Source organism: Numenius arquata, chromosome 8 (genome assembly GCF_964106895.1).
Source record: "Numenius arquata chromosome 8, bNumArq3.hap1.1, whole genome shotgun sequence".
Classification (NCBI taxonomy): domain Eukaryota; kingdom Metazoa; phylum Chordata; class Aves; order Charadriiformes; family Scolopacidae; genus Numenius; species Numenius arquata.
In genome coordinates this window covers 37,030,282-37,043,660 of record NC_133583.1, presented here as the reverse complement: position 1 = coordinate 37,043,660, position 13,379 = coordinate 37,030,282, and the positions used below count along the sequence as shown (strand labels likewise).

The 13,379-nt window shown below is 36.8% G+C and overlaps 1 protein-coding gene across 2 annotated transcripts in view; it reads left to right on the top strand.

The window, feature by feature from the left end:
* DENND1B (DENN domain containing 1B) overlaps nt 1-13,379 on the top strand; it is a 168,733-nt gene that overhangs the window by 62,236 nt on the left and 93,118 nt on the right. For both annotated transcript variants that reach the window (XM_074151605.1, XM_074151606.1), the window contains exon 4: nt 8,287-8,336. In XM_074151605.1, coding sequence (XP_074007706.1) covers nt 8,287-8,336 — 50 coding nt within the window. The remainder of the gene's footprint in view (nt 1-8,286; nt 8,337-13,379) is intronic.

The following is a 13,379-nucleotide window of genomic DNA, read 5'->3' as shown; positions in this document are numbered from 1 at the left end:
TTTCCTGTTTTTCCCAGCTCCCTGATATTGCCTGGGGAATAATGGTCTCCCTGACATGAGTCAGGGAAGTAAGGGGAAACTATTTATTAGTGCATGCGATACAAATATTATCTGCTTGCTAGAGCTGTTTGGCAAAGTATTATTTCTCTGGGTTTTCTATGGCTTGCCAGTAATAGGGGTAGATGGTAACATTTCAATCAACACTTATTCTAATGGGAACTTTCTTTGGGAAGAAGAGCATTGTCAATTTTTGTGATTTTATTATGAGTTCCAGGAAAGTTGAGAGGTTTTTTTTAAGTAGGTAATTGAACCTGTGCTGAACTTAATCTTGTTTTAACTATTCTGCTATTTGTAGCTGAGCTTGTTGTTTTAAAGAGAACTTTGGGTCCCTTTATGCTATGCTGGACACAACTGTGGTTGAAATATGCTTTATTTTTAACTGATTACATGATGACATTCAGGAACAATTAGGCAAATAGACTCCAAGTTTTTATAACTTAATAAAAATCTCTGAATTTTTGAACTTATTCTGTGGTTGTTTAGGAAGCCTTATTCTTCAATCTTGCAGGATGGTGAGATTGACAATGCCTTTTAAAGTACTTAGGGTTAATGAATACATTTGTTCTTTTCTCCTTGTAAGGTGCCTTTGAAAGATGCTCTAAAAGCAGTAAAGCCTTATGCGTACTGCCTGGGATGCCAGCCTTAGTCTGCTGTACAGGGCAAGAGCGTCCTGTAGTGTGCTTCCAGTCGGAATGCACTGCATCCTGGTCATATCACTGTTCCAGTCATTAATTTTCTTCCATTAATTTTTGTGTATATTTAACATGCTGTTAGTTCTAAGTGATTGCAACAATCATCTATACGTTCAGTAGCAGATACAGCTGACCTTCAGGTCTACACTACTACCTCTATCATAGCTACTTGTTTAAGTGATTCTACTTCTCTGAGATCTTGAGATCTTCTTGTTACCTTGTTGTCAGCTTCTTCTGTCCTGCTATCTCATCTGTTTTCATGACTTAACTGTGCCCTTATAGCTCTGCAGAGCACAGAGCAGCTAGACGAAGCTACTAAAACTCTTCAGCTGCCTGTCTGGCAGGAGCCAGGTAATGAAACAACCTTTTCTTCCTTCTATCCTTCCCTGAGGCATTTAACTGAGAGATGCCCAAATGGAGAAAAGATAGAGAACAGGAACAAGAGAAATTAACTCTGATTGGAATTCTGTAAAGAATCTTCTCATTTGCAGGTATTCAGCTCCTCATTGATTTTGGACAGCAAGTATTTCTCTGAATAAGCTTTAGAAAGATGAAAACAAGACTCTTTAGAGAGTGAGTTGTCTTCTAAAAGGCTTCATGTATAAGAGTTATGAGCAACCTGATTCTTCTGAATGTCAGTCAGGCTGTAGGGCCTCTCCAGTTGTTGTTTATGTCTGAGCCAACTAAATGAGGATTAAAAATTGTTCTCAGCAGTGGAGTAGAATTTGTGTTCTGTGGGTCAAAGCAATCTACAATTCGTAGGAATGTACACATAGCTAAGCTTAGTGGAGTTTTAATCTTTCTTGAATCCGTTAGTGACAGCTTCTGCTACATGGTACAAAATCATCTTCCCCGTATATGTTTGTCAGGGATGTATGAACTTTTATGTGCCAGCTGAATTGGGATAGAATTAGGCATCGGAAAACACAACACTAACCACAACTTACTCTGAAAGTTGTGGGATGGAAAGAGGAGGTCTATTTTGAGGGAGCAGCAATTGCACAAATTTTCTTTTTTACCTTTTGGGCATAGAAGAATTGCAATGGGTAGAGCTTAGTGGGCAGATCTATGGGTTTGTGTTTTGCCACCCATGCAGCGCCGAAACTCCTGTGTCACGCAGTTGTGTTGCCCCCACCATTTTACATCATGACTGCATTCATCCTGTGGCGTTACACTGCAAATGAAATGGTGCTATGTGCCTGTGACTTTTGTGGAACTACCCCATAAATATGACTAGCAAGCCAATTAGTAATTGCTATTAAATATTAATATTCCTGCAAAAAAAATTCAGAGAATTCTTCATAATTTGCCTTTAGACCTAGAGGAAAATTTGGAATATCTAAAGGCAAAACTGCAGAAAATTAACTACAGATTGTGTTTCTTTCCAGGGTACAAAGTGAGACTCATGGCGAAGCCTGAAAAACTTTTTTGTTTGAAATGATTCATAAAGGCTGAAGAAAGGTGTTGCTTGTGTTGCAGAGAGCTTGTTAGAGTCACATAGTTGTACACTTCTGCTTTCCAGTCTCTTCTACACAAGTAGCCTTGAACTCCTGAAAATTCTAAATTATATGTACACTTTATTTAACAAATATGGAAATGACAACTAAAATATTTTTAGCTGGATATTTTGTACTTTTTAAAAAAGGTTTTTTTAAAAAAGAAAAAAAGCGCCATGTAATTTAGTGGTTCATTCTTGCAAAAGTGAAGTTCTGGAACCTTTAAAGTACATATTTATTTATTTATTTCCTAAGAGCTTTGCATCTCCAACCCTAAACCATTTGCATTTAATTTCTGTATTATTCTTTGCTTTAAGTGTTCAGAAAGCAGCTGATTTTTTTTTCCACCTTATAGAACTACTAGATAATCACTGATTGATGGATGCACTTTGGAGAGAGGCACAAAGAGGTTAAAAATAATTATGAGGTCTGATAAGTACTTCCATACTTTAGACTTTTGGATTTCCTTGAATGTAATACAAGATTAAAATTTTTATTATCCAAACCATTTGGATCTTTCTTCATTGTAGCTACAATTTTCTCATGAGATTTTAGCAGAGGTAAGAGCTAAGTCTTTGAAATATAGCTACTGCTGCTGGCTTCGCACGGGTCCCTGCTGTGGGGGTGCGCATCTTCAGAGGAAGGAAAAGGAAAAGTCAGTGGCGAGGACAGAGCTTGCCTTTTCATCGTCTGTTTTATGTGGCAGCGTTAGAATTTCACCTTCATTGAGCCATAATGATGAAGGGCTCAATGCTGCAAGATGCTAAGCAGCCTGGCTTTGATTTAACAATGAACCTAAATCTGTGTTTAACTGTAAGAATTTAAATATTTCCACTGCAGTCACTGGTTTGAGTCAGAAATACCTGTCATGACAGTGTTAAATCTCAAGTAGATCTCTTGTTTGTATGTTTGGACTGGCACAGGGTGACTGAAAACTATGGTAAGGAGTGGTGAAATAGTCTCCTTCAAGGAAAGTTCAGAAAGCAAATTGGGTTAAGAGTGAAGAAGAGAGGACATTGGAGCTGGAGATTTGAATAGGGAAAACTGGTAAGAGGAGCCGAAAGAGAGACCTGCAGTCAGCTGTTTCAGAAGACGTTAAAAGAGAGGTTAGTAGGGAGAGGAAGTTCTAGGCAGGGGAAAAAAAAAAAAAAAAAAAAAAAAAAAAAGAAGAAGAGTTTTGGAGGACAATTAGATGAAATACTAAAATAGAATAGCAAGTAGCTTTTGTCAACTAGCGGAAAAAGAGGAGACTGTTTATTAAAGCAGATATGACAAAAATAAAAGATTCACAAAAAAGAGAGTGTCCCCTTCCAGTGAAAAGGGGCAGGGGAAAAGGATTTCACAAAATCAGAAAATAAGAGAAAGACAAAAGCTAGAAAAATACTGTTACTGAGAAAGAAAACAGTTGAAGAAGTAAGGATAGTGGAGGGAGAAAGGAGCACAAACAAATGCTCATCCACTTAGTTACAAAACACTTTTACACTATAATTGTTATTTCTTTGGCTGCTTTCTGCCTCAAAGCAGAATAGAGATGACGATAGATAGTTATTTGAGTGCTAGTTTATATTATTGATTTTGGTAACCTGATCTGGATTATGTAATTAAATAACTCTTATTTTGGTTATTATCTATTTTATTTAGGCTATTTGTTCCTTAGTTATCATGGAATGGAGATGTGTCTCAGTGTAAGGCTGTTCCCTTTCTTCTCCTGAGATGCTCTTTCCGTATGTAGAATAGACCTGGGGGAGAACCCACCTGCTTGCTTGAGGAATAGCCTTATGCTGCAGATAAACACAGACATAGTTAGAAGGTAACAGTGTAACTGTTTTTGAAAAAACTGTGTCTAAGCCACTCTTTATGAAGTGGTTCAGCATTCTGGATACCTTAAAATATTCCTATCAGGGAAGATTTTCAGTCCTTTCACAGGGATGCACTTGGAAAAAAATCGGGTTCTTTTCCCTCCTCACTTAAATGCAAACCGCAAAATATGTTTTAATACAAAAAAAAATATGCTAGGGTGAATAGTTCTCCCATCCTTCTAAGCTCAGAAATTAATCAGGTTAAGCTTCAATACTTAATTATTTCAGTAGTGTAAAATATTAAGTGATGAACTTAATTTCTATCAGTTCATCAGACCTCATCTACATAGTAAAAGGTAACTGGTAGAAATGTGTAGGTTCAAGTGAAAAAAAACCAACCACTTATACACGTGTAGAGATACATTAATAAGCTGATTCTGTAAGATAGATATATATATATATATATATAAAATCTGGTGCAATTTTCCTATAGCAGCAACTCCTGTACTTTCTTCCAGCTGTAGTGAGATCCTATTGTGTCTCGTTCAAGTGGAAGAAGACACAAGTATGCTCCCAAATCACTGCGCCCTACAGTGTGTACTGAATAGCCATGAAGATTTCATATGCTTGTATCAACTGACTGTGATATTATACAAAAAAAAAAAAAAAAAAATCTTTTCTAGTTAGTAAAGAATATGGTTTATATTTTGAATCTAACCAAAATGACTAACAAGTAATTTCACTGAAGGGCAAGATTGTGAGTTATCATGAGCTTTTCTCCAGAAAACTGGTGTGTATGAGTTCAGAAGCATCTTCTACCAGCTTTTACATTGCTTTATAAAATGATGATACACAGAATTAGCTGTATGAGTATCAAAATAGCAAGGAACACTAAAAAATTCTAACTTTTTAGGCTTCTGTAATATCATCTCAGAGTAGAGCCAGTGAGCATGACCAGGCCAGGCTGGAGTTGTGTAGTGCAATTGATGAAAATGAATTAATGAAACCATTGGACCATCAGCCTGTAAGAGTGCAAGTTTCTGCTGCTGTACTATAGGCATAAAGGAAATATTTTCTTAAATACCATTTTCATTTTTGTTTAAGCTTTTTGCGAGGGAAGCAGCATGCTGTAGTTCACATGATATTAATTTTATGATTTTCTTCTTTCTCTTGGAGCTGGTATAAGGAATGAGATAGATAGTTTAAACTAGCAATTAAACTCAATTGTGTATGCAACTGTAGATGTTTATTTAGTGTTTGAAAGCAAATAGATAATCTTTTACATGTTTTTTTTTTAAAAACATCATTAGCCTTTTCCTCCTGTATACAATTTCTTTCCTTTACGACACAGTGACCATTTCTGAAGGCATTAATACTGTGAGAACCAGGGGAGGAAATAATCATGGGACACATGAATCAAGGATATTTTAATTTCTGAAGACTTGTACAACCTTTTGTCTTGAGAAATAAACACATATTTTTGTGAAGCTGTGAAAATAAAAGACAATAAATGCTTCATTCTTTTTCTGAGAGTGTGTATGGTGACTCCAGAGGAAGTCCTGGCTGAGTTATGGATCCTTGAAAATGATGACCCATCAGGAAACGGAGTTCAAATTTTATTTAATGAAGTGGCTACTGAAAGTATCAACTGTAGTTGTACACGAATAGTCATTGTGTGTGTGAATGTGTATATAATGTCATTTGCATTTTAAATTTGTCTAGGAGCATCTTGGGGGCATCTTGTTTTCTTCCATTTTAAAAATCTGAATAGCACCTGTAATTAAGGGAGAAAACTGAGCCCTGGAAGCTAGGTAGGACTTCCATCTATTGATCTGTGTAAACCCAGCTTACGCTGTCAGGGGAGCAGCAGTCAACTGCTGAGCTGCTTTGTCACTGACATAAGCTGAGAGAGGATTTTTTTTTTTTTTTTTTTTTTTTTTTGTCTATACTGTTTATACACCAGTCTATAGACCTGCTGGCTGGTTGAATTTTAAAGAGTGCGGAGGTTTAAAGACTTGTCCCCTGAGGGATGCTCCTGCCAGTTGGGAAGCGAGCTGAGGCTGTTCTGCAGAAGTTGCGTGCACGTGTCCTGGCTGGGGGGGGCTGGAGCAGAGCTGGGGGAAACGCTGTCCTGCAGTCAGCCTGGAAAATGCTGCAAAACATACCCATAATTTTCAGGTTGTTTAGTCAAAATATTGAGCTAATACCTTTGGTTTTTTTGGTTTTGTTTTCTTTTTCTTGTGTGATAATTTATTCTGAAAGACTACAATGGGGAACATAAATGAATACATTTCCATACCCGATTCTGAGCCAGTGCTAAGCTCACCAGGCAGCAATTAAAATCCTCAGTAGTAAGGAGAAAATTACTTCCTATAGTGTGAGAATAGGAGCAGGTTTGGAAAGATAATTTAAATAGAGTGTAAAATACTATTTCTCTGAAACATGAAAAACAAGTAAGAGGCTATTTGGAAATGTTTAGCAAATTTCCGAGTTAAAAGTTTTGATTAGCCTGTTGTGCTTGCTTTCTTTTGTTAACATTTACTGTTACTACTACGAGCATCATGTATGATTATTTCCTGCCTACAGAAAGTAAAATGTTTACCTGCTTTGTTTGTATTTTGCTCCTCACGCTTCCATAGTGGCCACTCCCAGCAGTCAGGATGGTGCTTGAGCAATTTCTTTTGGAGAATATTATATGTACTACTTTTGTTCATAATTAAGTTAATAACCTTTCTCAAAACACAGTATCTGGCTTTCATATTCTCCTTTATCTGTGCTGACAAAGTAAAAGTTCCAAAGATTTCTTGAACTCTCTTACGTGACTTAGAAATTCTAGAAAAATCGACTTTTCCACTTTGTTCTGTATGATGATTTACTGGGGCATATCATATACCTTTAAAATGTTGCAACTAACATATGCACGTTGTATTCAGAGACATCTTTTTCCTGAACTATTTGTCCCTTGCTGATTAACTTGTGTGGGTTCTTCGTGTTTTACACTATCCACTGAGCCAGGCAAATGTTTGAAGTAAATAGTCATTGTGGTGTATAGGAATTTAAATACATAATTTCCCCTAATGGGAGTTGACTGTTCAATATGCAGTAAACAGAGAGTTCAGCCTGGAGAGTGCTAACATCTTAGATCAAGTTCTTAAACCCCGATGTGCGGCTCTGGAAATTTGCAATCAATATGCATTTTTCTGAAAAAAAACCACCTTGTGGGATAACTCATGTATATAGCAGTATATCTGTCTCTGCTAGAGAGAAAGTGAATTCTGTAGCTTTGCTGACCAACTGTGTTGACGTCAACTGTCTCTTCTTAGCTGAAGTATTTCACGGAGGGTTTGTTTTCCTAGTTGGGAGCGAGGAAATAAAGCCTTTTTTTCTGGAATCTTGCAAGGTCATTGTTTAATATTGGTTGCTAACTGATGTGGTAATTCTCTCTTTTTTTTTTTTTTTTAATAAAGAAAAATGTTGACTACTTTGAGAGCATTTTTATATTTTAATTAACACATTTTATTTGCCACTAAACAGCTTCTTAAATAAAATTCTGAAAGACAGAGTGACATTATCCATTCATATAATGTTACGAAAGTAGATCCGGTGGATTTCCCCCCCCCTTCTCTTTATTAATACTGAGGCTTGCTTGTGAAACCCAAAGGGTTAATCATATAAATTTCTCCTTTGGACCAGCAAACGATTTCCATCATTTTCAGCATTTGACTGTGGAACATGTATAGAGTTGTTATACCTCTCTGTAATTCATTCTGCTGCCAACTTCATTCCCTTTTCTCTGCCTGCATTTTAATTGAAACAACATTTGTATTTTTGAGCCAGGATCTGTCAGAAGTCCCTGTGGCTAGTCTGTGGTACAAGTAGCAGCAGACGTGGCTTACCCATATGGTGTGGTGCTTCTTGTAAAATCCATATGGCCTTGTTGAAGGGAATCCCAGCGGGGATGTGAAGGGTGTTAATACCCTTCAGGCCAGGCCTTTCCCTCCTGGGGCTTCTATGGCATTGTCTTTGCAATCTGCCAAAGCACAAACTTAATTCCTTTTTAATAATCAATTATTTCAGTCCAGGAACGTGTGCTGTATTTTTTGCAATCATATATTCCTTGAATTTATTATTTGTTATGAGTATTTTTCACTATTTTTTAAAAGCAAGCGAGCTTACTAACAAATACATGTAAAAGCCTTTTCAAAATCCTAACTTTATTTCTTTTACTTGTATTTACAGGAAGTGCTGAATAGCGTTCCAAAGTTCTGCTTTCCTTTTGACATTGAAAGGTATGTGTTACAGTTATTGCTTATTTAAAAATATTTAATAGAAATTATATTTAGCATAATTGCAAGGAAAGATTTAAAGACTAGGAAAACATACTGTACTCCCTAAACTTGCACCTGCAGATGAGAAGTACATGTCCTTTTGTGTTCTAGTAAGTATGAAATCACTAGTAGGAAATTACCTTGCAAAATGCAACCTTTACGGAATTTTAGGGATGTCTCTTTCAAGATATAGCTACGTTCTAGCTCCCAGTTTTGTCCATTATAATTGTAAACACCATTTGCATTAATATAAGGATATAACATAGTTTCCTTCAAATCGCAAGCATCATAAAAAATGTTATGGTGCACCAGGATATAAAAACTCGCCAAGCAGTGCTGAAAACGTTGTTTGAGTTCAAAGAAATTAAGACTTTAATTGCATGGAAGTAAGTAAATTGATTTTTCTCACAGAAGAATCAGGACCATTATTTATAATTAATTAGTCCTTACCTTTCTGGTATCAGTTATAGTCTAGCTCCCATGTAATACCACCAGTCATTTAAGTTGTTCATATAAAACATTTGTATTAATTAAAATATTTATTTAGACTTGTCAAAATGATTAATGGTAATTAATTTAATCAGTTGTACTCACTCAGTTTGGAAAACTCATATTGTCCAAATCAGCAAAGATTGAATTAGAAGCTTGATTTGCATAATTAACAAAAGATGCACCCAGGTAGTGTGCAGGCTGAGCCGGTTTGGCAACAATGTTGGCATCAGTTGTAGGTGGAGACTCAAAGATGAGAAGCATCTATTGGATGCAAGAAGCTACTTTCTGTGGAGTTAAATGTTGTGTGTGTAGAGAAAAGAAGAGAGGCTTTGCAGAAAAACACACTGGCAAAATAAAGATCTTCATAAACACAACTTCCCTGAAGTAAACTAGGTTCATTTAGTCTTTTATAGTTGAATTTAATTAAGTTGTTTGGGTTTTGAACTGGTTAAGGTCACTGTCCTTTAAGCTGTTTTAATGACTTAACTAATACAGTTGTCAGTGTTGGCTTTAAAGCATTAAAGTCTTTAATGTGCTTTAGATATGTACAGAATTCTGTTTAAAATCGGTAATGAAGATGAATAATGGAAGTAAAATTTGAGGATAACAGAAAAAGGTGAGGTTCTGTTGCTGCCATCCAGTGGCAAGAAGATAATCAGTGGCAGGAAATAATTATTTTTAAGTATCTCACCTTGCATTAACTATTTCTGTTGCACCATTCAGAAGACACTTAGTTGCTTGTATGAGTTGGATGAGCTTAATCAATAAAGTGTGAGAATACAAGAATTTATAGCATAGCTAGGTATGAATTTTAGCTGAGTATCTGAAGGCGGGAAAAAATCAAATAAAAAAGAAAAGTTATGGGATATTTGTTGTTTGTTAATACCCTCTCGTGCCCCCTCCAAGACATGCTTTTTGACTCTCGGCCTCATATTCGACTGTAAAGCAGTGCTCTCAAAGGTGCAAAATTTCTACAAATTTCATAATTGGCATTAGGACAGAGGAAGGAGAGGTTCTTGGAAGCCGAGGTAGACTGACGTCGGGGAAGAAAGCCAATGTGTTTGGTCTGGCCTGCTGACTGCTCAGGCAGTACCACGGTACCTCTAAAATCAGCCACCACGCTCGCAGCTTCTTGTGTAGCTGGGAGCTGAGTTTTAGGGGATTTGTGGGAGAACGAAAGGCAATGAGACATCATGAGAGTATAAAAGAGCACGGACAAGGAGGAGGGGCAGAGCTATTGTGGGGAAAAGGACAGAAACACTGGAAGTTCATTCAAGAAAGCAGGCAACTGTTTACTGGCAAGCTATTTGTGTGAACAACTTACTAGCTGTGCGGTGTATGTACCAGTTACTATTCAGTTCAAGCTTTTCTTATAGTGTAGAAATTACCACCTTTTCTTAAGAAAACTGTTCAGTTATCTTCTGCTTTCTCAGTTCTAATTTTTGTTTTGAAATTTAGACTGATAAAAAGCATTGCAAAAAAGCACTGCTGTAGCTCCTTTTTATGTGACTTTTTTCCAGTGGACATTTAAGATGTGACAGGGATTTTAGTTTTTGTCTAGCTGTAAATGTGCTTTTCGCTTGTCTGATGAATATGTATATAAAAAAATACATTTTTTTTTTTCTTGGGTAGAGGACTATGATAGACCATACACCTAATACTCCTAAGTATTTCACAGGCAGTTTCAACGACAATTTCTGTACAGAAAGCTTTGAAGTGAAACACAAAGTATCTGTTTTGTTGATTGAGCATACTGTACTTTACCTACATACAACCTGTGTTATGTGTACTATACATATATAAACCACTCTAAGCAATATCTGATAATGGTAAGAGCTAGAAATGATCAGGGCAAAAGTGACAACTTCCACTGATGCTGCTGATCTAGATGCCTAGAATAAAATAATGTGACTCGGTTCCATAGATTGCTTCTGGGCTCCTACTGTAGAGGACAGCTGGAGGGAATGGAGTGTTTTTTCTGTTTATACCTAAATAAAATTCATTACAGTAGGAAATCTATATTCTTCAAATTATGGAAATAGGTAAGTTAAAGTGCAATGGTAAGACCATTGTCACCTGTTTTCCTCCACCTCACCTGTATTAATTAGTGAATGAATTGAAAAGTGAATGAAATGAGAACATATATTTGATTTTGTTTTATTCACTATACTATAGAGGCCTAGATTTGGTTCTTAGTATTTGATGCTGCTTAGATCACTTCACCAGCCATTCTTTATCTTTTATGCAGATGTTACAAATAGCTGTACGCTGCTCATTCTAATTATCAAAAGTATCTACTGTGATTGGTGATTAAAAACCTATAGGTAACTCCCATTAAACTTAAAGTCAAGCCAAAAAAGGCACAATGGTGTAATGTTTTGACCATGACTTAAACTTTGAGTTTTATATATAATTTTTTATTGATAGCAAGCACATAATTTTGTTCCTGCTGGTTATTACATTTTATTTTGAAGGGGTTAAGAAAAGAATTGCATCATAGAAGTTCTTGAGCATGAAGAGAACTAGCTCCAAGAATCTATGTCTCTTTTGTGTGAATAAATGGTTTTAGGCTTAATAAATGGAACAGTTGTATAACATTCTAACAGTCTGCTTGTAGGTATTTACAAATAAGTTCGCTTTTCTCTGCTGCAGAATTCCTTTCTTTCTTTCTTTTCATAGGGAATAGGAGGGAGCATTTACCATACTGAGAATATAGAGATTTTACTTTCCTTTCAGTGTTTGCTAAACTAATACTAATATATCAGAAAAAAGCACCTTGTCCTCTCTTTTGTTCCTTGAATCCTTTATGAAAATTCTGCACGGTTTTCTTCACTTCTTTTTTCTCCAGTGGTCTTCTGTATTTCACTCTCAAGCTAAAACTCAGGTATAACTTTGTAGAGAGCCCACAGCTCATTCTCTACATCCATCTGTTATGGATGACTAGTGAGCATGCAACTTCGCTTGTTCCTTGTGGACCAATTTCAAATTCAGACCTAAGTTGTGTTACGTCACTGCTTGACCCCTCAATTTTATCTGTGCTTTGAATCTCTCTCATTTGTCTCTGCCATAAATGCTTCCCCTCTTTCTCCTTCCATTTCTCTGTCTTTTCCCTTTCAGGGTGCATTTCTTCTGGATGTGTAGCACGTGTGCCTTTTTAGCTAAGACACTTTGGAAACTGCCTGTAGGATCAGCATGGGGACAGTGTTATGTACCTCATTAATTTCCCTTACTGTGCTCACCCAATATGTAGGGAAGTGTTGTGTTTTGTTGTGTAAGAAGTGGCTCTGCTGCTGATGCTGTAGAAGATTTCTCATTAGCGGTAGAGTATTGCTTAAGTATGGGAATTACTGTGCATATTATTTAACTCATGATCTATTGGAGTCAGTGAGTAATGATGACAGGAGTGACATCACTGTCATTTGCCTGTTTGTGGCTAATGGTGTTTCTGTTGGTATTTCTGGTAAAAGTCTGTGTGCAGGAACACAGCTATGATCAAGACAAGTGCAAAACAATGGCTGTAGAGATCATTGGATTTGCAGATCTTGTGAAAGGTGATTATCAGGTATCTTACAAAAATTTTTGCCTTCAAAGTAAACAGTTGAGAATGAAAAGTAAATAATAGAAAATGTATTGCAAGCCGTACAGATGAGGATGAATAAACTATAGCATTTCTTGTACAATTTCCAGTCAGTTTACGAGGTGAGTTGTGAACTCAAAAATAAAGCAGTAGTTTTATACAATTAAGTTCTTTCCATCCTTTATCTCATTGTATTATGGTATGTGTGTATGTAATAGAAAAACATACGTGTAAATCTTTGTAAGGGGAAGTTTTTGGTTTCGAACGTGGGTTATTTGGTTTCTGTGTGTGCAGAAGTGGACCTGTCTGAGAGGAAACCTGGGCACACTGAGGGAGCGGCAGTGTGCTCCGACAGACCCTGGGCCGGGTACAGTGGCCAGGGCCCATGGACATAACAGGCTTGTGTTGCGAATTAAATACACCCGGGGAGACTCTTTACTAACTAGTTGTGGTTTCTTTTAACGCTTCTGTTGTTTTCAAAATGTAACTCCAATTATAAGCTAACTGTGCTTTTTATTTGTGGGAATTTCCGTATTTGGTGTAGCTTTGTACATTTTCATATCTTCTGCAGTTTTCTTCCTGTTCCTTTTCTTTCTGATGTGTAAGAGGTTGGGGTTACTGGGAAGTAGAGCTGAAGTCAGATAGCTCAGTTGGAGCAGAGGAGCCCTTCGCGTAGGGTGCCTGAGCTGTGGAGCCATGGATCACGGAGTGGGCTTGGAAGTGGAGAAGATAGTCCCTGAAGCTTAGATTTGGGGTCAATTCAATTCTTCAAAAGCTTCAATTAGTTGAAGGAGGTGATCCAACCTAGGGTTACTGTATCCCCAGTCTCTCCATCAGCTTTTACCAGTACCTCAACATCTGACTTTCAAATTCTTGCTTGAAACAGTTTTTAATCTGTTTTCTGGTCTGGGTAGAGTTGGGATGAATGATGGTTA